Source organism: Gekko japonicus, unplaced genomic scaffold (assembly GCF_001447785.1).
Source record: "Gekko japonicus isolate JY-2015 unplaced genomic scaffold, Gekko_japonicus_V1.1 scaffold510, whole genome shotgun sequence".
Classification (NCBI taxonomy): domain Eukaryota; kingdom Metazoa; phylum Chordata; class Lepidosauria; order Squamata; family Gekkonidae; genus Gekko; species Gekko japonicus.
This window is the reverse complement of record NW_015165250.1, coordinates 10,096-36,729: the sequence shown is the minus strand read 5'-3', so window position 1 is coordinate 36,729 and position 26,634 is coordinate 10,096. Positions and strand designations below refer to the sequence as shown.

The 26,634-nt window shown below is 42.5% G+C and overlaps 1 protein-coding gene across 1 annotated transcript in view; it reads left to right on the top strand.

The window, feature by feature from the left end:
• LOC107109482 (RING finger protein 145) overlaps positions 1-26,634 on the top strand; it is a gene marked incomplete at its 3' end in the record, with an annotated part of 65,527 nt that overhangs the window by 30,283 nt on the left and 8,610 nt on the right. Inside the window, exon 3 of the mRNA XM_015410120.1 lies at positions 17,444-17,552. Coding sequence (XP_015265606.1) covers positions 17,444-17,552 — 109 coding nt within the window. The remainder of the gene's footprint in view (positions 1-17,443; positions 17,553-26,634) is intronic.

Sequence of the window (26,634 nt, the reverse complement as noted above, 5' to 3'; positions counted from 1 at the left end):
AAAAAGTCTTGGTCTTCCTTGTTGTTTAATTTTTTTGTTATTTTATCCATTTCTGCCATGAACAGAACCTTTTGTATCCAATCTTCTATTTCTGGTATTTTCTCTTGTTTCCAGCATTGTGCATAGACCATTCTTGCCGTTGTTATTAAATACCAGAATGGAGTCTTTTTCTTCACATTTAGTTCTTCCATTTTAAGTCCTAAAAGCAGAATCTCAGGTGCTCTTTTAAAGGAAAATTTCAGTATTTTTTGCATTTCGCCGTGAACTTTTGTTTGTTTGTTTTTTCTTACCGCTTTTCTTCTTGATGAAGAGGACCGGAGCTGATAACAGAGGTGGAGGGTCAAATGAATCCTCTTGCCAGGTTCTTCTCCAAAAAGTCTTGCAGAGCTGCCAGTTCAGGTTCCACCATGGGGTACAGACGCCCCACCGGTAGGGGTGCCTTGGGTACTAAATCAATAGCGCAATCATAGGCCCAATGAGGAGGGGGTCAATCAGCTCCCTTCTCCTTGAAAACATCAATAAAGTCTCTGTACTGCTGTGGGAGTCGAGGGTCATTGGCTGGGGCAGCAGCGGCCAGGGTAGCGACAGAGGTGTGGTGCGGGCAAGGGTTCTGGAACTGCAGTTCTTGTCGAGCCCAGTCCACCGTGGGGTTGTGGGTCTTTAGCCATGATAATCCCAAGATTAACAGGAATTGTGGCATTCCAGCTACGTCGAATCATAGTTGCTCCTGGTGTTGTTGGATGTAGAGGGTGAGGAGACAGGTCTCCTGGGTCACAAGACCCAAGCGGAGAAGGCACCCGTCAATGGCCTCCACCAGGGTTGGCGTTTCTTTGGGCTGCACGGGAATCTGGTGCTGCTTGACAAAGGCGGCATCAATGAAGCAGTGGGTAGCCCCAGAATCCAACATGGCGTAGATAAACAGCCAGCATTCATCAGGCAACCGGAGTTTAATGGGTACCAAGAATGGTCCTTGGTTGATAGTCTTGAGTTCAGAGGACCCGGCTAAATGCCCCAGGCCAGCAGGTCCAGCTAGGCATGGGGCTGGTCTTTTACTGGTGGTGGCGTCGTGGTCGTCTCGGACTGAGGACGTTTAGCAGGGCAGTTGGTGGAGAAATGCCCTGCCCCTGCACAGTACAAACACAGATTTTTTGCTTGGCGGTGGGCCTTTTCTTCTGGTGTCAGGTGTGGCCGGGCTGCTCCCATCTGCCTTGGCTCACTCTCATCTCCGCCCGTACCTGGGGTTGTCGGGACTGGCCAGGATTCCAGACGGCGTGACATTTGCATGACATGGATGTTGTTCCGGGCCTGCCGCCAGCTTTCCAGGTGGCCATCGATACAGAGACACAAGGTAATTAAGTCTTGCAGCGTATGTGGGCAGTCAACCTGAGTGAGCTCATCCAGGACGTCGTCTGCCAGCCCTTCCAAGTACTGCCTCGTTCCAGGTCAGGTCCTGGGCCAGGAGTTTGAACTCAGCAGAGTACACAGCGACAGAATGCTTTCCCTGTTTTAGGGTGTGGATTTTCCGGTTAGCTGCTGCTGCTTGTTGTGGGTTTGCGTAGGTTGTGGACAGGTGGGTGAGGAATTCCTGAAAATTGGAAAGCAGCGGCAAAGGAGCCACTAGCAATGGAGTGGCCCATTTAGCAGCCTGCCCCTTTAAGAGGCTGATTACAAAACACACCTTGGTCTTGTCAGTGGGGAAATCCCGGGCACGCAATTCAATATACAGTTTACATTGAGCCAGGAATGCAGGGAACTCCTCCACATTACCACCAAACTTTTCAGGAGGGTTTACCGGGCATCTTGGTGGTGGGACGGCGGTGGCGGCTTGCTGCTGTAGTTGCTGCTGCTGTTGCAGGTGAGCAACCACTTGCATGAGCTGCTGCACCTGGTTCACCAGGTCTGCTACCTGCAGAGTGCCTCTGTTTGCTTCTTCGTTCATCCTGTGGAGTGAGCGTGAGGGGGTGCCAGCAATCTGTCACGGGCTGGAATGCTGGCAGAACGAGCAAGAGCTAGTCCAGGCCAAGACCAAGGTCAAAGCCGAGGGGTAGCAAGACAGGAACCGAATAACAGAGTCCAAAACACAAACCGAAAGCATAGTGGTCAAAGCCGAGGTTACGGAGCCAAGAGTTCAGAGCACGGGTCAGGAACCAGAACGCGGGCGAGGTGGATGCAGAAGCGTTCGTCAATCTGACTAGTTGCTGGCACAAGGAGCTAGCATGGAATGGGGAACTAAATATTCCTCAAGGCTGCTATCAATTAGTGTTCAGCATGTGCATCCCGGCTCCTGCTAGAACTCAGGGCTGAGGGACCGCCTGCTGCGCAGGCACGCCTCCCTTCACCAGGATGCTAAGTCCTGACGGAGCCGGCTCTGCGGAGGCGAGTCATGGGGGCTGTCTTCCATGCGTTGTTCCTCCTCAGCTGTTGCTGGGACAGGCAGTAAGGATGCACCGACGGGCTCATCGGGAATAGGTGCAGGTTCTGCTGGGGCCGGGGCTCATCCTCAGCAGCACTCATGACAATGTGGTGTGTGCACACGCGTGTGTCAGTCTGGTCCTAGCTGAAACGGAAGTCAGCATTCTGTTCACTGTAGAAATGTTCAGGAATAATAGGCCAAGTCATGTATCAAATGGACAAATAGTAAAAGACTGCTCCTGCTTCAAAGAACTTACTGTTTAGGGGCACCACTCTTTAAAAAAATATTTTAATAAAGGTTTTTAAATATACAACACAACTAAATAAACTTCTTCCTTCTACAAACCCACCCTCTTTACAGTCCTTAAGCAGAGAAGGAAGGGGAAAGGGAGAGGGAAAGAAAATAATGAAGTAAAAGGAAAGAAAGTAAAGAAATAAAGTAGAAAAAGGAGAGAAGAGGTAAACCTTATCCAAAGAGATAAAATAAGTCTAATAATAATAATAATAATAATAATAATAATAATATACTTATCATTGTACATAGTACAACGAAATTAAGATGCAATCATTCGGTGATCTACAACCATACTCATATACACTCACACAACCATTCACAACCATCCCATAACTCCCTTAAGGTTCACATTGCAACTTAAACCACCAATGTCATCCAAATTCCAATTCATCCTCGGGTGGCACATTTAACACAAACAAGTAGTGACTCAAACAAAAACAGCCATACAAAACACCGAAAGAGAGAGCACAAAGCCGCTGCGTCTCTAAAAATTAACCCAGTTATTTCATGCCTGTATCCCATCTGTTAAATACTATTTTTTCCGTTGGTAAGATTCAATAGTTCTTCTGGCCGAGTTTCTGTATGTAATGGTGTTGCAGCTTTCTGGTGGTGCAGCATCAGATGTTGGTAATAACAGCAGCCCTTAAAATCCAGAGTTTCTGATCTCCCATGTAGAAAGCACACAGCCTAAGAGGAGACTGATAGCTGAGAACAGAAAAGAGGAATACAGGACAAAGTTAACCTGTTTTTCCACCTCTTACCAGAATGGTGTGATAAGGCAAGTCTTCCAGGTGCAACACATTTCAAGCAATTGCTGTGTTGTCCAAAAAGCCGGGTTTATGGAATCTGTCTGGGGTCTAGGGAGCTTGCAGGATTTTTTTTTTGATTTTTTTTTAATTCCACTGTGGTGCTTGTATCTGCAGCTCGGCATCTGCATTCCATTTTAGCCGTAATTTGTCCAATGTGGATCCCAGTTCCAAGCATAAGGAGCAGTATATGAACCTATGCAAATAACTGAATTCAAAAAGGATAATGAAGCTTTGATGCAAGTAAGGCCTCGGGGCCAAATTAGGCAGAAGGGCACTATTGACAAAATACTGCTAGGGACAGGTGAAACTCTACATGAAGGCTTTAAAAGGGTTGTTGCTGTTAACATGTAAGTGAGTTAACATTGTAAACTCAGATTTTGCCCAGGTATTCAAAACAACTGTGCTTTGCCTTGACTTAATGATGCGATTGCCCCACAGTGTAAAATCTTTTTAAGGATTCAGGTCAAAGCCTAAAGATGGACTCTGGTCCATCCGCACCCTCCTAGCAGCCATTATAGTGTGAGAATACAATTGGGTTTCTAGGATATTATGTACTTTGTACTTTACAGCCTCGTATGGGGTTAAATTTGTTGAATTTCAAATGTAGCTCATTCAGTCCTTTTTTTGCTGATTTGTCATTTCAGAATCTTACCTGTGCCATTAGAAATACTTTGTGGAATATTTTAAGACTGGGAAGACCAAACCCTTCTTTACCATGTAGTTTTTCTATGTATTATGTGTGGTATTTTGCCTGTTCTGTATCTAAGGGTACAGAATGTAGAATCTTATACAGTTGAAAAGATTCTGTGGAATATAGACTACAAAACACTGGATGATATAGGCTAATTGTGGAATATTGTTCACCTTATAGGCACATTATTCATGCAGCAGTATCAATGTATACGGCACTGTATGGTATCAGCAAAAACGCACCCACGGATCTGCTTACTGGGGACACATTTTCCTGGTCCTCTGGCAAATAGGTCACCCAGCAGCATATATTTTCTCCACCACCCACCTCCAAATTGTAACTTGCCATGTGGTTTAGAGAGGATATACATGTAGCTATACTGAATCAGACCGTCAGTCCCCCGAAGCCAGAGTCTCCTGCTCTTTCTAATCTCCTTCCCATCTCAGTGCAGTTGAGAGAAATCTACAGTTGCTTTGAGGTATGGAAAAAATAAGAAACAGCTGGAGAGACTGCTGCGGGTTACTTTGTTCATGTCCTGAACAAATGAGAGAATACACTGGCTTTCCGTCATGCTTTCTGTAAATATCAGAGCGGAGACTTGGGAGAAGGGAGGGGAGGAAGCGGGTATCGAATGCAGGCCAAGGCAATGTTTGTGGACCTGTGATCCTATTAAGGTCAGATCTCTCAAGTCATTAACACAAGTATGTTGATAGCAATGCAATTTGAAGCTGTTGTGCATCTGACTTTTCTGTCTGGTTGACTATGTTTACTTTTCATGCCATGCTGAGAAGCAGTTAGTGTAGTGAACTGTGCTTTCAGAACACCTACAAGTATGGAAAAACCAGACACTGTAATGGTGACTACATACAACAGTGTTTATGTTCTCTGCATACCTTTTTTGTGTTTGCAGTGCTCTTGCTGTACCGTGGGAATCCTCCAGTATGTGGTTTAGATATCTAGGAAATCACTTGGGTCTATATTGTTAAATGTGCAGAAATGTATTCATGTAATTTATGATCTGTTCACATTCATTTAAGGATGAACTTGCACATTTTATTTAACATTACATTGAAAGTCTCAGTAGCTATTAAAAAAAACTAAAGCTGCCTTTATGTCTAGGGGCTGGGGAGTTGTGTGCCTGAATGAAATGTGTGAATGTTTGTGTGTGTACCCAGGCCTTTGGTTATGCTTTTGCTATAAGATGACACCATGATACAGCTACAGAAATAGACCCCTGCTTCTTTAATGACATTATTCATTTTATGAAGTATTTGAATGTACTCAGTAAATTGTGCTTAACTGACTGCACTCAAAAACAGAGTGTACCGTAAAAAGAACCTTCAGGTTGTATTGTATTATACTTGCCCTGGAAGAGGCTACTGTCTGAAAATAAAATCTGGCTGCTGTAGAATTTTTGAAGCCGTCTGTAGACTTGTCTACTTTCAGCATTATTGCAGAAAAGCTTTGGCTGGGGGATCTTGCTCTAAACTATAAGATCTGGCTTTATTCAGACATTAGACAAAGCCGTAATTTACCATGACAGCCATGAACATGGCTTGTTTCTCATGCCTGTGCCCTCCCTCCCTTTTACACAGAGCATGGCTCCTTGTAAACTGGGATTCTGATCCACAAAGTTTAGAATCCTGGTTTGCAGGGCGTAAAAAGAACAACAACAACTCGTACTTTAATTTGTACTATGAGGAGGGGGAACTGGAGTTTATTTCCAACCAGGAATTTTTAGCTGCACTTTGAAAGAGAAAGGAAGGGAGTATTTGATATGAGTAACAAGCCATGTCCATGCCTGTGGTGGCAAACTGCAGCTTAGTACGGTGGCTGAATGCAGTGCTCGTCTTCCTTCCATCACATTTAACCACCTTCTGTCTTTTGGATTCCCTGCTTCTGTTATGCTTCCTTCTGGTTACATCTGTGTGTTCCCTTTCACTCGTGAGGGGGGATATTCAGACTAATGACATCCCCAAGAATGTTTGGCAGCCACGCCCTTCTGTGGCCAAAGGTTCATGGCTACATTTGGGGATTGGAACCCACATCACTAACACTGAGCAGTATTTACAACATTTCTAATGCTTCATTGTAACACATTTCATTCTGAGTCACAGATAATAAGTATCCTATCCCTGATTCTATGTGAAATGCTCCAGGGACAGAGAACTGTAGTCTTGATTAAACACTTCGTGCTAACCTCGTCATAGCGTATTTCATGCCTAGGCAGATGTTAGGTTGAGTGACAGGTCTAATTTTCAAATGGTCTATTTTAGAGTGTAGCTATTTTTAAATGAAGACATAATCTTGTGACTTGGTCTTGTGTCCCTTTGTGATCACGCACATGGAGGGAAGAACTTTCCTGTGGTGCGATGATCCATAACTGTCTTAAGCTTTGTAATAAATAACTAATTTTCTGCAGCCAGGAGCTGCATGAACACTAAAATGTTCTTCTTGCACTCCGAATTTAGTGTGCTATCTAATTTTGTTCCCTCTTGCATCCTCATTGGTTGCCAAAATGCAAGCACTGCTGCTACAAACACTTGGGGAGGGGTAGTGTTCACACAATAAGGTATGTGCATCTTTAATCCCTCTTTGTAACTGGTATGTTACCTTTGTGGCCAGTGATGAGTGCTATGGCAGTTAACACCTGTCTGAGCTATTAAAGGACTACAGGTGGTTTTCTGATCCCAGACCTATCATTCAACATATCCTTTATTTCCTGTAGGTGCACTGAATAGCGTGCTTTTCTTTTTACACTCTGTGCATTTTCACTTTGGGGGCAGGGGGACAGAGGAGTTGGTCAGATAACCAGAGTTCTGTTGTGTCCTGCACTTCCCTACTTCACATATGTTACAGCAAAAGTGCTAAGAGGCAAGCTCAAATCATCCGCATGCTTTTGGGGGGGGGCATTTCTTGTGATATCTGCAGCTGTACTTGATTGTTGTTATTATGTGATTTGTCCCTTGCCATTTGTCCTAAGGATGTTGAGATTCCTATACACCTTGTTAGCCAGATCAGGGAGTCTGCATAGAAGATTTGTTATCATGCAGCAGTGACTTTATCACTTATCTGCTGAGTATCCTTTAGTGCAGTGGTCTTCAATTAAGGAGTCAGGGTCCTTAGGTACGTTGCAGAGACCCATCTGCTGGGTTGCAAGCCCCTATAGAGCCACCTATTTTTTTAGTTGCTTTTGGGAAGGACGTACTGGTAGTGTGCATGCAAGGGTGTCATACTTCCTGCAAGTTTTTGCACATACCCTGAAGAGTACAGCAATATGGTGAGGTTGGGTTAGTTTGAGTGGATTTCGTGTTAGCACAGGGAGGTTCAGACTTCTCCACAAAAGCACTACCATCACTTTCTTCCACCCTCTTAACATAGTCCTGCCTAGCTACCATCACCCCTTTCAGTCGGTCGGTCTGATGTTTCGCGCATGTTCTTGAAGCATGGTTTGTCCTCTGCTGGGGAGAGAGCTGTCCTTTGCCGTCTGTCTCTCCTGTGGTTCAGCCACCATCCATTCCTTCTGTCAGTCCTCCAGTGGTCTACACCTACTTCCCCAAAAGTTGATCTTTCATCGATAGAGGAGCATTAGACAGTTGATGGGCATTGGCTGGACAAGACAGGGCCACAGGGGTGGGGTGAAAGAAGGCAGGGAGAGCTTTCATGGGGAACAAAGGGTTTTTGTGCCACAAGTGTGCTGGTGGCACTGGAGGACAACTGGTGAGAGTGCAAGATGTTAGGAGGAGGTAGAGAAGAAAATATAGATTGCACAGGGAGAGGGGTGTTGTATAATCCTCAGGCAGCCTATCAAGTCCTGATCTCTACGGCTGTAGTACTATGCATAAGATCAGATTGCATGTTACATGCATTTGCTCACATTTCTTTCCTTCCTGTCTTTGCCTTCCTCCTTCCTTTTCTGTGTTGCTTCCTTCAAACAGACACGTTTAAAGTAGTAAACATCTTGGTGAAATAGCACATTCTTTTATGGCTTATGTTAATAAACTCATACGTTGCATGAACGCATGAATAAATATTTAACATGTTTTGCTGATCATCAGTGTTGGTCCTGGAGCTGTGCCCAAATGATATGGTGTATTCATACATTATCAAGTTAGAGTAGGCAGGGAAGACTATGAGAAACTAAGAAAGCAAAGGAAGCACCACCTTCAGCTTGTGTTTCCTATTCCCAACTTTCTTGGGCTGCCACCCCATGATCCTGGCCTCAGTACCAGTGAGCCCATAATGCTTACTTCTGTTCTGTCAGTCACATGCTTGCACCTCAGTGGACCACATGTTGCCCCCAGAAGGGTGAAAGGTGGTCTGTATAAGTTCCAGTGAATGATATAGACCACTCTTCTAGAGAATAACAACTCTCACTTTTTAGTTCTTGGAATGGTTTGTGTTTTCTTCCATTGGAAACGTACATGTAATCCTGGGGTTCTTCCATTTCAAGAAAAATAATGTTCCGCAACCAGAATTATTGACTAGTGGGACACCCCTGTCGCTGCAATAGAACGCCAATCGGTTGCCTGGTTTTGACTGTTTTGATATAAGGTTTGGCTATTTTGCCTATATATACTGTTTTGAAGGCTTCTGTATACTATGAGTGCTTTATGAAGTATAATGAAGTTATTGAAGAAGAGCTATCGAAATGAAGATTAAAATCCGGAGTCTTCGTCCCTGTGTCTTCTGTGCCATTTTCTTCTGCACACTCTGTATTACTTTATGTATTTTTGTATTATATTTATGTATTTTTGCAATTACTGATACATGTAGTTTCTTGTTATTCCTTTGTTAGTATTGTGTCACTTTGTTATATAAACGTCTTTCACTATTTTTGTATACTTATTTGGGTGTTTTTTTGTCTGCATTATTTATACAAATAATAGCAAATTATTCATAATGGACATTGGAACAAAAACAAAATCCTAACCTGAAATATATATTGATGAGGACTGATGAAAACCAAAGTCTTGTGGTTGTAGTGAATATGAAATACATGAAAGTATGAACTTGAGTGTGTGGCAACAGTAAAAAAAAGGCAAATTTGGCACTTGGCATTATTAGGAAAGAGTTTGAAAATAAAACAGCCAAAATTGTAATGCTCTTGTATAAAGCTGTGGTGAAGCTCCATTTGGAATACTGTGTACAGTTCTGGAGACCATATCTGAAAAAGCATATTGCAGAGCTAGAAAAAGTTCAGAAGAGAGCAGCCAAAATGATTATGGGGTTGGAGTACTTTTCCTATGAGAAAAGCCTAAACAGTTTTGAGACTTTTCAGTTTAGAAAAAACTTGATTAAGGCAAGGTTTATAAAATTATGCATGGGGTAGAAAAAGTAGATACAACTTTTTTCCACCATCTCCCATAATACTAGAACTCTGGGTCACTCAATAACACTGATGAGCAGTAGGTTCTGGATAGACAAAAAGGAAACACTTACTCAGCAAGTAAGTTGTGGAATTCACTGCCAGTGAACAGTGATGGCTTTGAATGTAGATGGCTTTAAGAGGGAATTTGATTCATGGAGGATAATTCCATCAATGGCTACTAGCCATGGTGAACAAAGGGAACCCCATCATTCCTTACATCCAGAAAACTCATGAAAGTATATACCCTGGGAAATTTTGTTGATCTTTTAGGTGCCCCTGGATTCAAATTTTGTTCTGTTACTACAGACTAATATGGCTACTGTCCTGAAACTGTCTCCTTTTACAGAAGAAGCAAAACTCTGAATACCAGTGCTATGAAGCAGCTTTGGGGAAAGCTTTAGCTTTAGCTTCTCTAACCTGTTTTTTTACCCACCAGGGCAACTGGTTCGCCAGTGTGTGAAACAGGATACATGAACCACGTCTGATCCAGCGGGAATCTTCTTATGTTCTATGGGTTTAAAGCTGTTTTAAAACTCTTTGTTTGGAGACCATGTGCCAACTGCAGTTTTCCAATTCACTAGTCATAGGTTGCATGGTGTTCACAAACTAGGGAATAGGAGAGGGAGCCCATGAAGAAGGAAGGGGAGTATGGAGCACATTAGCTCCTCTAGCTACTAAGATGTTCAAATATGTGATTTGGAAATCTCTGCCCTTGGTTCTTCTCTGATCTTTGGCAACATGGGCATTGTGTTGTGATTACAGAGTGCTGGAATGTCTTTGTGTTGAAAGTTTGTGTGTGAATCTCCAGCTGGCCTGACAACAGTGATCACATGAGAGAAACCATTTATGGAGATGCAGCTTTTTAAAAAATAATAAAAATCTGGGCCTAGATTTGATGTGCAGTAGAGGAGTGAGAGTCATGGGAATTGAAAATAAGTAAGTGTATCTGGGATCATTGTTTGAAATCCCAGTCTTGATTCAAAGTGCAGAAGTTCGCCTCTTGTGACAGAAAGAAAGCACCATTCTATCTTACCTTTTTAAATGTTTAGTCAATTTTGGGGAAGCCAAATAAGCAAGAAACCTTTATAATTATTTTTCTGCTGCAGAAAATGCCACATATGGTTATACCCTTTCAGTTCCAAAGTTGTTGGTTGTGTTAATGTAATTTTGGTCTAAGGGCTTCTGTGCCCTGGGGGGGGGGGGGGGGGGGATGACCCTGGAAACCTGCAGCATAGCGCTTGGAATTTTTAAAAATGATTGCAGCAGAGAGAATGTTGAGATATTGGTTTAAGCTTATAAACAGCGATGTTGTGACTAAAAGCTGCTGTAGTGACCTTGACTCCAGTTTTGCCTTCTGATTTCTGCATTTTAAGATGTGCACTGTTTAGTCCACCTTTTATCAAAATTATATCATTACATCTAATTCTGACTGGGCCATAGAGTGTGGATCAACAAATCTACAAAATATAGAATAGCACCTGGAGATCTCCCATTATTACAGTTGATTTTCAGATGACCAAGATCAATTCCCCTGGAGAAAATGGCCACTTCAGAGCGTGGACTGTATGACATTATACCCTCCCTTCTCAAACCCCACCCTCTCCAAGCTCCACCCCCAAAACCTACAGGTATTTCCCAACCCAGAGCTGGGAACCCTAATAAAATGGGACCAGAGACGATGGTGAATTTTTCTGCAAACCTAAGGGAAGCCCAGGTTTACAGAAAAATCTGAAATGAAAATTGGTTTAAAAAACCCCCTCAATTCAAGACTTCTGGTTTATGGTGACACACTGGCAGATGCATCTCCCAGACCTCCCGGGGATGTGATCTGCGCACCAGCGGATAGGAGGGGGGGCGATGGGTCGCCACCAGTGTTCCCTCTAAGCTGAGTTAGTGTGAGCTAGCTCACAGTTTTTTAGTCTCCGGCTCACACATTTTTGTCTTAGCTCAGGAAGGATGGCTTCAGAGCAAACTAATGTATGCAATAGCCAAATCACTTGCTCACAACTTTAATGCCAGTCGCTCACAAAGTAGAATTTTTGCACTCAAAACTCCACAACTTAGAGGGAACATTGGTCGCCACCCCCCTGGAGCCTTGGCAAAAGGCTCCTAACCATGGGGCTTTTGAGGGGTGACCTCTTCACCAGTGCGATGCTGGGGCATTGAGGCGCTCCTCCGCCCCAACGGTCCTGCCGCTGAGTGTCTGTATGGATCTAGAGCTGCTGACCGGGACAAGCGTTGGAGATAGAGCGTTTTAAACGTGTTCCAAGCGAGGTCGTATGACCAACAATGAACAGTGAGTCGGGTTAAAGCGAATATGAGAATATAAAAAGAAAGCTACCCCCTGGGAACGGCAAGAAAAGCGAGCAGGGGAGGGGCCCCTCCCATACGCATGAACTAAAATATTATATACCAAGGGGGGAGCGGAAGAAAAAGCATTGAAATCTGTTTTGAGAGACTTACCAGAGCATGGATAGGCATATGGGTGAGTTTCAGAGACTTTAGCAAGTTTTCACAAAAGTAAACAATCCATAAAGATGGCGGGGAAGAAGGCAGAGAAAGACAAACTAGCAAAAGTGAAAGCAGCAGGGAGCATGAGCCTTCGACTGGAAGAGGTCACTGAGTTCTCCAAAATGTTGGCAGATTCCTTGCGCCCTCTGCTGGACCAGATGACCAACATCAAACAACAGCTGACAACTTTAAATCAGAACCTTGCAACTCAGTAGCTCCAACTGACTGAAACTTTAAAAATGACGGAGCAAACGGCTGAGAAGGTGAAGGAAATAAACGCTAACACTAAAAAAAATTAAGAAAAGGTGCAAAAGCTGTTAAAGAAGCAAGCTTCGGAAGAATCTCAACTTTTACAGCTGCAAATGGAGAAAGCAAATTTGGTCCTCTGGTTTCAAGGGGTCCCAGAATTAAAAGACAAGAATCTAAAGCAACTCTTAAGTGAAGCATTAGCTCCAGTTACAGATTTGAAAGCGGAATATCTTGCAAACGAAATGGATGTGGCCTACAGGTCCTCTTCCGTGTATATCAAGAAGAATAATCTGCCTGGGGAGATAGTGGTCAGATTCTTGAAGAGGCATATGAGGGATTCAATCCTGAAAGCAACTATAAAATAAGACAGAAGAGAAAGAAATATAAAGACTTAATCCTTTTTTTACAAACAAATGGCATCAGTTACAGATGGTTAATTCCAGAATTCGTCATTTTCAAAATACACAATAAAAAAGAAAAGATTGACTCTGTCTTTAAAGCACGTGAGTTCCTGAGATTGCAGTTGGGAGAGACAGACAAGGTTGCTAAGGAAGAAGATGACAGCAAATCCAGTGGTGAATTGGACTCGGTGTCTTCCGACGAGGACTCTGCTCCCAAATGTGCATATCAATTGAGGACAAGAAAATATAAAACAAAATGAAGGCTGAAGGACTCTGAATTGTGCCTTAACATTTTGGTTTTATTATTGAATGCTCTTGGGGTTCTCTTTAAAAAGTTAAATCAATGGATAAAAAGATAAATAATTTAGCAAATAAATAAATAAACTCAATTCATAAAAGTACTGTCTGTTTCTTTTATAAAAAGTATGCTACCAGATCTTGTGAGTTTTGAAATCTCAGTGCCCACCTTGGTGGGGAACATTACTAAGGTTTCCAAAACTTCATGTAGGGGAGGATTAAAAAAAGTAAAAGGAAGGGTGAGGTAAGCCTAGAGTAGGAGGAGCAAAAAGGTAGAACTGGTGTGGGGGGCACAGAGGTTGCCAGGAGGCAAAAAAGGGAGGTGAAGGCTGCAGCCACTGCTGGGGGTGGGAGCAAAAAATAAATGCAAGAGGGAGACAAGGAGTGGGGGAATGAGATCCCTTCTCACAGGTTCCCTATTTGTTCATTCTTAATGGTCTACAAAGTTCATGGCCAAATATCTTAGTAGGGATGTAAAACAGGGTCACCTTCAGAGAAGGTAGGTCAGGGTTTTTGCATTTGCTAGATTATGGAGAAAGCAAGAGAGTACCAGAAAAACATCTACTTTTGCTTCATTGACTATGCTAAAGCCTTTGATTGTGTGGATCACAATAAACTATGGCAAGTCAGCAGTTTTTTAAAATTAAGTATTAAAGCACTAGACTCCTGAAGGTCAGGGGCAGAAGGGCACAGAAGTGACTCATGCCAGCTCTGCAGCATCACACAATTGCACAGGGGTGCATGTTCATTTCCTACCTATTATTCCTCCCCCAACTTGTAGGAACAAGTTGCGGTGTGGAAAGAAGCAGTTGCTGTGTTTTCAGCTGCACATGTGAGATGCCTTTATTGAAAGTACTGTGAGATTACTTGAAAGAACTGTCTCTCACTTTTTCAATGGTGATGGCTGTTTTATCTTTTGCAAGTCATCAGTTCATTCCAAGTGGTGTGTGTCTGAACTTGCCCTAATTTTAACAGGTGGATGGGGGTAGAATAAGAGAGTAATTCTGTATTCTCAACTAATCTGCATAACCTGCCTCTTGTGCTCGGTTTAATCACACCCTTCAGACATTGCCCTTATGATACTGTATGTTAATGACAATACAACACTTCAAGTTGTATTAATGGAAAGGCTGGCCATTCATTTTACATTTAGCAGTCTGTTCTTTGCATTGCCTCAGTCCCTCCCAGTAATGGGAACTAAAATATATATATATTCTGTTGTTTACAACGTTAAGATATGTGACCCAGAGGCTTCAGCTTGATTTGTGTATGGCAACTCCCATAATGTCTTGCCATATCATTACATTGAGCAGTGTGGGAATGCCTCAGTATGTATCAGGGGTTGCCCTTAAGTGCTGCCATATTGTATTTAACTTGTTTATTATGTTCAGGGCTATTTTTGGGCAGGAACGCACAGGAACGGAGTTCCAGCTGGCTCCCGAGTTGGCCATGCCCAGCAGGAACTCATTAGCATAATAGGCCACCCCCAACAGCAGAAACTCATTAGGATTGGCTACATTCAGGGGGTGTGGTCTAACACGCAAAGGAGTTCCTGCTACAAAAATAAGGCCCTGGGTTTTGACCACAGACAAGGTAAGCAGAATAATAAGCAAAAGGTGGGTGTGGCTGGATAACCACACTTCTGGTAACATGTGGGTGCGGCCTAATGTACTAATGAGCTATGCTATCAGGGGTGTGGCCCAATATGCTAATGAGTTCCTGCTGGGCAAGTATTATGGAAGTCTGACACCTTTTGGCTAGTTTTGTATTTTGAATTTTAATTATAGAATTTTTTGAAGCAGTTGGATCAAGTGTTTTCATCTAATACCTGTTTGCTTCATATATTCTATTTTCACTAATTTTATTTATTCGAGAAGCACTTTAGGTGTTTCCTGTTCTAGAGTAAGAAAGATATTACATGTAATGGTAAAGTCCAACAGCTTTTTGTACAGGTCCTGAATAAAGTATGTATGTATTTTTACATGTTCAACATAGGAACTACTCAACTGTCTTCAGCTTGACTTTAAGAAATACTGCAGCCAATATTTACTGGTTAATGCAGAACTACATGAAATACTTTTTCTGCTGCTGAGGAATCCTGGCAAATCTACCATGAGGCTCTGCCACATTAAAGGATGCTAGCAAGAAAGCCACAGCAGCAATTGAAAGGGAGTCCTCAAGAAGGATTAATTTACATTTAATTACTGCTGACTGTGCTACTGTGGAAGGTTGTTTCATGTCAACTTGTGGCCAAAGAGTTGATGAAACTATACATGGGAGCACCCCAAGTAGAACCTGCAGGAAAGCTGTCGGAATATATACTAGTTTTGGACTGAAAGCCTGGATCCAAACTGGAGTGTGGAAACGTAAAATTATGTCTGTTTCGTTAAAAGTATCTCTTAAATCATCCCAGTTGTATGGGAAAATCATGAAGGTGTTCGACACTGAAAAGTCTCAAAGGTTGTACTCTGTATATAAGTAGGAACATCCGACTTGCCTCAACGAGAGCCAGGGCTTTTTTTGTCTCTAGCCCCTCCCTGGTGGAATGAGCTCCCATTAGAAATCAGGCCCCCGTGGGACCTATTACAGTTCTGCAGGGCCTGCAAGACAGAGCTCTTCCACCAGGCTTTCAGTTGAGGCAGCGGGCGCCCACCTGCTATTGGCCCTCCCCTCCAGTGACCTCAGATCTGAATGGCCACCTGGGAACAATCGGCTTCTTGTTGAAATCTGTTGAGGCACCAGTCTTTTATTGAATATTGTTTTTAGATAGGCATTTAGATATAGTTTAACTGTCAATTTGTTGTATTGTGAATTTTAGGATGGAACCCACCCTAAGCCCACTTGTGGGGAGGGTGGAATACAAATAAAATCAAACAAATAAATAAATAAATAAATAGGCCTTGGGAATGTTATGGTACTTGACTATTTATTTCGAAAACTTAAATGTCTTTACATATTTCAGAGTGAGTTTCATTCTTGGAGCCACTCCAAACCCCAAACGGCTCCCAGCATGCGTTGCGGTGGCTGGGCCCCAAGAAGCTCCCTGCATCCACTGCCATGGCAGCCAGGCCCTGAGCAGATCCCAGTGTCCCTTGCCAACAAGGCTGGGCTCTGAGTGGCTCCCAGTGGGTACCATGGTGGCAGCTGAGCCCTGTGCGGCTCCCTGCTTCTGCCCCGGTGGCGGCCAGTCCCCGAGTGAGCCTGTCAAGGCTTCCTTATTCTTTGAGCAGGCTTGCCAAGGCTTCCCCCCCACTCTCAGCGGCTCGCTCAGAGCTGCTTCAAGAAGGCTCGGCAGGATTTCTTTCCCTTCTACTCTTTGGTGTTCACTTGGAGCTGTTCTGAGTGGACCTGTGGAGGCTTCCACTTCCCCTTGCCGGCAGATCCAGCACTCTGTTGCCACAGCAACCTCTAGGCTCCTTTCTAGCTACACTACAATAAGTGTGTTTTATTTATTTATAAAGTGTGATTTATTTATTTATTTAACTTTCAGGGGCAATTTAATCCCCCAATGCTTGGTTTTTTTAACTTTTCAGATTTTTCTGCAAACCTAGGCGGCGTCACCCAAGTTTGCAGAACAGCTTATTTAAGGTGATTGTGCCCCCTATCTTCAGATTTAGATATCCACACATGGGGGCACAGTTGGTAATGAGATATACAGATGTTTCAAGCACCGTCTGCTGTGAAAATTTCAAAACCACCATGTTTCAGCAAGCTTGATTTCTGGCCAATAGAGTCCTCTTGTAGGTTTCCACCAAGAACAATAATCACATATCTCCTTGCAGCGAGAAAAGAAGAGACATGAATTGATGTTTTTTCCAATGAATTTTAAAGGAACTCTTTACTTGCATTACCTACATTATTGAGAGATGTTCTGATTTAAAGGGGAAGTCCTTTGGTGTTTTTGGTTAACGTAACTGTGGAAATCTTTTATGTGTGGTGGGGGGAATCTGAGAGTTCACAGGGAGGAGAACTGCAAAATTGTTGTCTTCCTTCTGAATGGGAGAATGGGGATGTTAATTCTGTTTTGCTTATCTTTTTCTAAATGTTCATAGTTTACAGCCAAGTGGAGTTTTTAAAATTCTAAACCCATTTTCAATTTATTCTGTCAACTGAAAAGATATAGGGTACATTAACAATTATTTAATGTACATTTTCTTTTTCTGTTTATGAAAATTACATGGCTGCAAAATGTTCACGTGTGAACTTCTTAGCTAGTGTTAGTGAATGGCTGGTTGACTCTCTTTTCCCTATATTTTTTATTTTTCATTGTTTTCCCCATATTGTTTATTACTTGTGAGACAGTCTGGCATTAGGCAAATCCAGGTGACTTTCCACCTCTTTTAAATGAAAAATATTCTTTAAAAGGTTCATATACTTAATTGTGAACTATCTCAATTTCTTTTCCAGGTTACATCCTAAGCGTTGTACTCCTAACCTTACCCAGACAACACCTGGTTCAACTCTACCTGTATTTTCTAACTGCACTGTTGCTGTATGCTGGGCATCAGATCTCCAGGTAGGAATAACAAGAATTGTTTTCTTTTGTGGCTTTGATTTTCAAATATGAAAAGGTATTTTGTGAATATTCTGCCTGGAGCATCTGTTTACCTTTGTCTCCTTATTTGCAAAATATGCTTTGGTTGAAAGGGAAGTAATTGATGATAATAATGTCTTTTAATTGACTTGATGGAGAATTTCTGAGGACTAAATTCCAACTAAATAAATGGGAAGCTTTTCTGCACTTCGATAATGATGAGGGCTGTAACTTTTCTGAGGCCTAGAAATACAAGGGATCATTTTCTATTATATATACTCCTTTTTATGTTTGCATATTCAAATATGCTGGGTGTTTATTCAAAGCCACTGTAAGCCCCTCTTGAATCACTGAAGTCTCTCTGAGTGGTTCTTGAGTATGATTCAGCTTTTCATCTTGTTGATGACTTAATAGTGGACAGAATATGCTAGAGAGAATGAAGAAGAAGGCCAGAAGTACGTAAAGTGTGATTACAGTGGCAGTTACTGTTCATATTGTGTCGTTTAACAAATTGGCTCTTAGGAAGTCTTTACAGACTTTGAGAGCTGAATTAAAAAGTTAACCATTTGATTTCTGAGAGCATGGAAGGCTAGATTCCATTTATCTAAATATTTTGGCACACATTTAAGAGCAAAACGACAATGTTCTGAGATCTGAGGCAGACAGAGCATCTTAGGAGACTGTGGTCCTTTCCGCTGTTGGATCTCATCCCTGGTTTTTTCAGAGTTCAACTCGTGACACAATACCTTGCATTTATCCCTGGTTATAACAGCATCCGTTTATCCCGGGACAAGTGTAAGGCAAAACCAGGGTGAACTCAGTGTAATGTGGAAACAAAAAAATACCCCGAGATAATTACAGGGGTGAACTTGCGAGTAGTGTAGAATATAAGATCAGGGACAGGGTTGAACCAGGATTTAAGGTCTAGTGCGGAAAGGACCTGGGAGGGAAGAAGCTTGGTAGAGCATCTGTTTTGCATGCCGAAGGTCCCAGGTTCAGTCTCTTAGCATCTCTGGTAAAAAAGGCTTGTGTATTTGGTTATATGGAAGATATCTATTGCACACCCCAGAGAACTGCTGCCAGTCAGAGTAGACAATACTGACCTTGATAAACCAGTGGTCTGGCTCAGTATACAGTAGTTTCATACGTTATGTGAAACTGGATCAGATTCTTTTCCGAGTACTGTGGTGAACAAATAGATACAGCAAAATGATCTCAAAGCCAATAGCATGTATCTTCCAGAAATGCTTTGGTACTGAAGACAAAAGGAAAAATGAAAACTTGGAGATATCTATGAGGGTTTTGTGATAGTTGCATTATTCGGGTATACGAGTCAGTATTTAATGGAGCCCTTCCAAATGATTCAGAGGAAAGAGTTCTGTCTTTTGTCAGTCCTACACAATTTCCTAGTCTTCCCTATTGACATTTATTTCCTCCAAGCTTCTTGGTGCCTTGACATGGATGGCTCAGGCTAGCCAGGTCTCACCAGATGTCAGAAGCTAATCAGGGTTGACCCTGGTTAGTGCTAGAGTTCCCTCTAAGCTGCACTGGGGCACTGGTGTACAAAAGTTTAGACAGCAGCTCAGGGATTTTTCAATCAAATCACAAGTGAACTGAGAAGGCATTTTTTCCTTTCCATTAGAAACAGCAGAGGATGGGGGCACCTCCTTCTGGAGCCCATAGAATTGAACCCCCTGGTTCAATCTTTAGAAACAGTGGGAGGGGGGTTGAAGAGAGGCACCAGCAATTATGCTGCAAATCTGGTGCCTCTACCTCAAAAAAACAGTCCTCCCAGAGATAAGTCTAATAAGTCAGAGGCAGAGCTCCAAATATCTCCGGATTGATTCTCCGTTATAGCCCATGGGGCCCATTTACTATAATGGTCTCCATAGGCTATAATGGAGCTGGGGGGAAATCTGTATTTTGTTTGCACGTCCCTTGTATGATTTTCAGTATGATTTGTAAGCTGCCTTGAGTCACAGGGGAATAAATAAGTAGCTTGGGCAGATTGATAACATTTAAGCAAATTCCTATTTGTTAGGCTAGGCAGGGTTCTGACAGTGATTGTTCCACCTATTATACTTGACAGGGCAGTGGTCCGAGGCCAGGTCTACCAATATAGTGGACTGGGGTGGGTAGACCTGTTCTCCAAAGGCCAGGTCTACCAATATGGTGGAAAATGTTTAAGTTATTTTTAATATATAGTTTATAAGAATTCATTCTAAGATTTTTGCAAGGTTATAGAAATAATCTTCTAAAAAACTAATTTACACAAAAGTCAAATATAGACTCGCTCACAACTTTAGTGCTACTAGCTTTTTCGCTCACAAGGTAGAATTTTTTTTCACAACACTGTGGTTCTTAGAGGAAACATTAGTAAGTGCTTGCATGGAAGATTACCAAGGAAGTCCAGGGTTGTTATGCAGGGACAGACAGTGGAAAACAACCTCTGTTTGTCTTTTGCTTTGAAAACTGTACATGATCACAATAAGTGGGTTGTGTCTTGATGGCACTTTCCATCACCACCAAGCTCCTTGGCTATGTAGTATGTATTTAGTATTGTGTGTGTGTGTGTGTGTATGTGTGTGTGTGTGTGTGTGTGAAATACAGTTACTGAGTACATATTCTCTCTCATTTATTTATCTATATATCTAACTAGGAATAAGGCCTGTTGTGGAAATAAATACAACGATCTCTAGAAAGAGACTCTGGGAGAGTGCCCCAGCCTTGGGCACTCAGCGTCAATTTGCTGTGGCGACCTCAGCAGGGTATAATGACACAACTGAACTGCACCAAACTTTTCTCCCCCCCCCCCCGAAAATAACTGTTTTGGATGGTGGGCTTTATGGCATTTTGTTCAGCTGAGGCCTCTCCCCTCCCCAAACTCTGGCTTCCTTAGACACAGAACATCCAGGAATTTCCCAACCTGGAGCTGGCAACCCTAGTCAGGACAGGCCCCAATGAGTTCCTCACAAAGGCCTGGAAAGGGTTTCCTTCTACCAGCAGCCACTGAGGGAAAAGTGAGTCCCACAGAGGAGCCAAGCAAGAGAAGTGTCTTCATCGGGAGAGACAGCCATTTGCAGTACTTCTGACAGGGAACAGTGGCTGAGGTGGGAGTGGGTGGGGAAGAGGAGCAGACCCAGCACCCGGCCAATGGCACGTGAGTACTCTTGAGTGGCGGCTGACGGGCCAATGGCTGAGGGAGCGCATTGCATAGCCCATGGGAGAGCTGGAACGTGCCACCCTATTACTCAGTTATATATAAGGAGAGATAACCAAGATCCCCCTTCTGTGCAGATATCTAAATCCGCACATCGGGGGCACATAGGGTGCAAAGAGATTTTCCTGCATACTTAGGGCATTCTCCAGGTTTGCAGAAAAATCTGAAAAGTTGAAAAAACTATATGGGGGATACTTAAATCCCCCCCAAAGAAAAGAGTGTTCCCTGCGCATGCACAGAGAACACACTGGGAACTCTGCCTTTCTGCTGTTGAGGGCATTTTGTATCAAAAATCGGAATATAGACATTCTAATTTTTTTCTGTTGAAATCACCACTTCTAGTTTCTGCGTTACCCTGGATGACATCATCACCTTCTGTGCCTTCCAGACACAACATTTTGAGATTGCCTTTGACTCATCCCCCACACACACAAATATTACAGCCCCAACAAACTTATCTTTTACAATTTTCCCATAATTTACTGTTTTCTGTCCTTATGAGTGCAATCCGAAGAACTCTTTACTGGGAATAAACCCCACTTAATAACGTGGAACTTAATTCTGAGTAGACCTACTTAGGATTGTGCCATATTGCTGTAGCCCCTCTCTTCAGTATGGCTGCATTCAGATGACAGGCTTAGCACAGTCCGGCCCCGCCTTTAATTAATCCAGGGGGTTTTGTAACAGAGAGTTTTGATCAGACATCTTACCCTTAACCTGCTTCACCGCGTGCTCATCCCATGGTTGATCAATCAGACGCGGCAGCCACGGAGTGGGGTGGTTGGGCAGCTTTTAAAAATTATTTGTTTTTGAGCATTCGCCTAAGTATGTATTGAAAGCAACGCTTCAAACTCCTGGCAGGATGGCGTCAGCTGGTGGACAATGGGACTGCTGGGGGAGGCTACTGGGATATGTAGTGCAGTGTGGGGAGAGAGAGAGAGAGAGTGAGTGAGTTATGTTCGTAAAATGTCTGTAAATAATAAATGCACTTGTGGCACTTCATAGTCATGGTGTGAATATGCAGTTATGCGCACCTTGCTAACTGTCTCAAAAAAAAGCCCCAAACCAGAAGGGAATGTTCAGACTTCCAAATAGCCTGAGAGCGTGATGGATTGTTCAGACTTCCAGACTTCCAGAGATGCAGGGTGAAGACCACTGACACTAGGAAGGACCAGACTTTCTCTTGTGTCAAATAACTCTGGTTTGAAGACTGGTGAGAACAGGGTGCAACGACTGGGGAATGGGAGACAGATGTTGCTGTCTGATCGTGCATTGTAAATCTGGAAAGGAACAGCAATGACACTGGATCAAACAGATCATCTTATCGCAGCCTATATTAGCCTTCTTCCTGCTCACCTTCTCTCCTGTCATGTTTATTCTGTTTGTTCTGTCTGGAAAGGTCTCTATTGAAATGATTTCCTGTTGCTAACCCAAGCTGTTTTCTCTAATTCATCTTTTTCAAGACTATTGCCTCATCTCCACTTAAATGACATCATTTTCTCCTTGTTCCCTTTGCTCTTCAGTCTGTTTATTCCTTTTTCCTGTCTCCATTCTGTCCTCTGTCAACTCCCCATCAAGCCAGCTTCTTTGTATCCATCTCTTCCTCAAAGCTTTTCTTGATATGTTTTGTGTTGTCTGTTACCTCTTCGACAACTTTCCTTCATTAGTTCTAGTACTCTGGCAATAGTGTCCTTTTCCTCTTTTATATCATAAGCTGATTAAGCACTGTCTGTGTCCAGTCCGTGTATACATTGCCTTAGCATCCTGGCTTTTAAATAAACGAATCATGTCTTAGAAATAAATATTGGACAGCACCTTATTAATACTAGGGTTGTGGACTCAAGCCTTTTAGCAATCGTGTTTGTAAAAACAGTGTTTCTGTGTCTAAAAGCCTACTGCGATGCATGTTCAATGTACGGGATCCATGTAGTTGTAGACCAGCAGGTTGAGTAGTCGTGCTGTGGTCTGTGCAGAAAGAGGCCAGTCCTTAGCTGTCAACCAGAGAATGGAAAAGTGGAGGATGAATGTTTTATCTGTTCCCAGAGTTCATTGAATGTGAATAAACTGGTACAGGCACCACCTTTATAAACTCATGATTTCTAGAAAGGGAAAAGTTCTGACAACACCTGTTAGTGTATATAACTTTATCTGTATGCAAAGGCCACAATTATGGCTGACATTTTATGTATGTCTGGATGTAATGTGCAGTGTAGTGCAGTGATATCCTGTGTAGTATAGTGATTTTCAGCAAGGTGTGTCTTACCCCCCCCCCAAGTTTATTCATCAGTCAGAATAAAGCAAATTTTAATTTAGAAAACAGTGTGGTTCTTCTATTAAAAATATGTGTATTCCAGTTTTTGTTAATGGAAGTTTAATTTAAAAGGGCAGTCACTTATCTAACTGTTATTGCCTTTTAGTTACTACAGTACTGAAAACACTCTTAAAGACTTTCTTTACCAACTTGGCTCAAATCTACTATTTAGTAACAGAGCAGAGCTTTTCTAAAAATACTTAGATTATTTTATATGGTGTAATGTAAAAACACTTAACTTACATTATCTCTGTAATCATCACAGCAACAGAGAGTAGAATATTTTGTGATTAAGGGATAGAAATAGACATTGTGAGGCAGATTTAGCCTGACCCATGACATGGAGTTATGTATTTTCTTTAAAAGCAAAATATAAGCCTCCATCTTACTTTTTTTTAAAAAAAATTCTTGTGATAGCAGCCATACAATCAGCAGAAATCACCCTCTACCCCTGCACAAACAGAAATGCCCTTCTATTCATACTAGAATTGGTTTGGGTCCCTGTCACAAGACCCACTTCAACATTATTTTCCGTGTACTCATGCTTTTTAAAAAAAATCTTGCAGTGGACAAGCAGTCCTGTAAAAGATACACAGGAGAAGAATTTGAAGTGATTAATACTTGAAAATACCTGTTTCGTAACTTGGAAAATAAATAGGAGTGGACAAGAAGAATTTGTCATACAGCAAGACACGTTAACTAGAGTACTTTTTTCCTCCTGTGATTGAGAAGCTTGAGTCTGAGAGGATCATTGTATACAAGTCACAAGTCTGTACAAGATCAGCAAACAATAGAGAGGCTGGCAAAGAGGTATCATAAATGAACATCATGTCTTTTAATTGTAGACATAGGAAGAGGCTTTCTCTCTAACAGCCAGTGAAGTACAGTTGTTAGAATGTGAAGTAGGGAGACCTGATTTAAATTTCCACTCTGCCATATAGACTTCTCTAAGATACTTTAAAGGAAGATCAAGATAAGTCTAATAAATGAGAAAACCTGCTTTTTTACAACTCTGTTTTTATATGCATAGATAATAATTTTTTATTCTTCAGTGAGGAAATTCAGCTAAACCATACATTCTGCAGAGTTCTGTGCTTCCTCTGACTCTTTCTGTTTTTCAAAGAAAAGCATGTTTGAGAGGCGAGACACTTGGATAAAGGACAAGCAAATGGCAAGGATGACTTAGTCTTTCCCTGCCACCCATTCATCTGTTCATAGTCATCTGAAGAGGAAATGATTGACGGATGCTGCATTTTTTTTTTCATCCATAGGTGGGAAAGCATGTTAAAATGGCCAGCATTTAAGCAGACAAATGGCTGGCAGGGAAAGGGTTAAGGAGCCTCTCCTATCCCACCCCCACCCCAAGCCCCACTTGTGCTCAATTAAAGAATGCCTGTTGTCTGTGGACAGTTTTCCTTGAGGGAGGAGGGGGGATCCTGTAACTGTACATACCACATACTGTTTGGAGTGTGATTGAATGGAATTAAATTTGACCGGCAGAAAGAGCTAGCCTCTGTGTCATACTTGTCCAGACTTCTTATGAATCTTTTTTGTGGGAAAAGGGAGGGGGGGAACCCAAGGCAGTGTTTTTCGATAGTGTTTTCTGTACTGACTCAAGAATTCAATAGAATTTGTTCACTGCAGGGGATCTAAAAAGATAAGCTGCAATTACATTAATTGGATTGAATCCATTCTTTATGCCACTTATAGTGTTCCTTACAGTCTTTCTTATTCTTCCAGCAAACAAAGGAGATTGTTGTTCTGGTTACTGAAAAGGATAAACATAGAGACATCAGTTTTCCTGATAGAGCTGCAATTTTAAATGTTACTGTGATGTACTGCATTTTTAGAAGCTTAGAAGTGCTGTACAAACAGCTGAAGGACTGAAGGGTTAATTCTTCACAGAGACAGAGAGCCTTGAGTGACAGGCTGCTCCAAGCGATCTGATTGGTTAGCATCAGCTGAGTAGAGAAAAACTTCAGAGCTGCGTGATGAGGAGAGAGTCGGTGAGATTTTTGTGTTGACTGCATTGAGTTTGATTTCAGCCTTAGCTGAGAGCAGTTTTACACAGATAGAGTATTGGGGGAAAGTTGGCAAGGAGGTTTGGGAAGTAGGTGAAGACTCCCATTCAGTCTAAAGAAAGGGATAGATCGAGTGAGAGGAGAGTTTCCCTACCCAGTCAAACAAGGAGTTAGCTCTGAAGAGTGCAGAGATCCCTGGTCTGGTGTTGTTAGAAACTGCCTATGGAAACCTTAAGAATCAGGTAGAAACTCAAGACGAGTACTAGTGTTTCATGAAAAGGGACTTAGCTACTGGAAAGAGTGTGCCAACCTTCTGGAAACCAAAAGAGTCAGCAGATACTCAAAGAAAGTGTACTTGAGTGTTTGGGGAATGACAGGAACAAAAGCCTCTCAACATAAAGATTTAAGTAACTGTGAATAGCTTAAGAAACTCTCATTAGCCTGAGACATAAGAACTAAGGTCTGTGCATGTAGTGGTTTTACCTCAGAAATTTCAACCCCTGATTTCACCTGACCTTTACCGTCTATGCTGAATAAAATATTTAGTTAATTTTGAATTTCAAAATGTCTCAAGTGCCATTTTCAGTGATTTAAGCTAAAGGGCAATCCCAACCCTTCCCTCAGGTTCCTGGGCTGAGGCAGCAGCCAAAATATCGTACTGTGACAGGGTGGGTCAGCCAGAGTTCTTCAGCAAAGAAGAAAACACCTTACTAGGGCGGGGGAATCATGCCTCTGAGGGAGGGAAGTGGATGGGGCTTGTCATAGTTAAGTAAAGGTAAAAGTTTCCCTTGATCAAAAGCAGGGCTTTTTTGGTAGAAAAAGCCCAGCAGGAACTCATTCGCATAATAGGCCACACCCAACAGCCGAAACTCATTAGCATATCAGGCCACACCCTGACAGTACCGTTCATTAGTCGCGGGGGGGGTCACTCTCCAGGCCTTTCCTCTGTAGCCACGCACGCAGAGGTTTTGGCTGTAGTGGGCGTGGCCAACTCTGAAGCCAGCCGGAACTCCGTTCCTGTGCGTTCCTGCCCAAAAATAGCCCTGCTCAAAAGTCAGTTGAATTCGACTCTAGGATTACGGTGCTCATCTCCGTTTCCAAGCCGAAGAACCAGCGCTGTCCGAAGATGTTTCCGTGGTCATGTGGCCAGCATGACTAAATGCCAAGGAGCACAAAACACTGAGGAATTTCAGACAGATGATATAATCCGGAAGAGGAGCGGTTCCCAAACGGTTTCTGGTCTGTCATTTCAGACAGAACCGTTTTAGAACCTGTTCCCTACCGGAATATATTTGTAATTTCAGACACAAACGCTTCTGTCCTTTTTAGGAAACGGGGCTGAAGCGTTTTACCTGTCAACCGCTTCCAAGTAGTCTTCAGTTTCCTCTCCTGGTTCCATTGCGCTTTTTTCCGCCGTTTTTCGCCCGCATGGGCGATCTCCAGGGGTTTTTTAAATTTATTTATTTTATTTATTTATCATTCGACTTGATATACCGCCCTAACCCCCGTAGG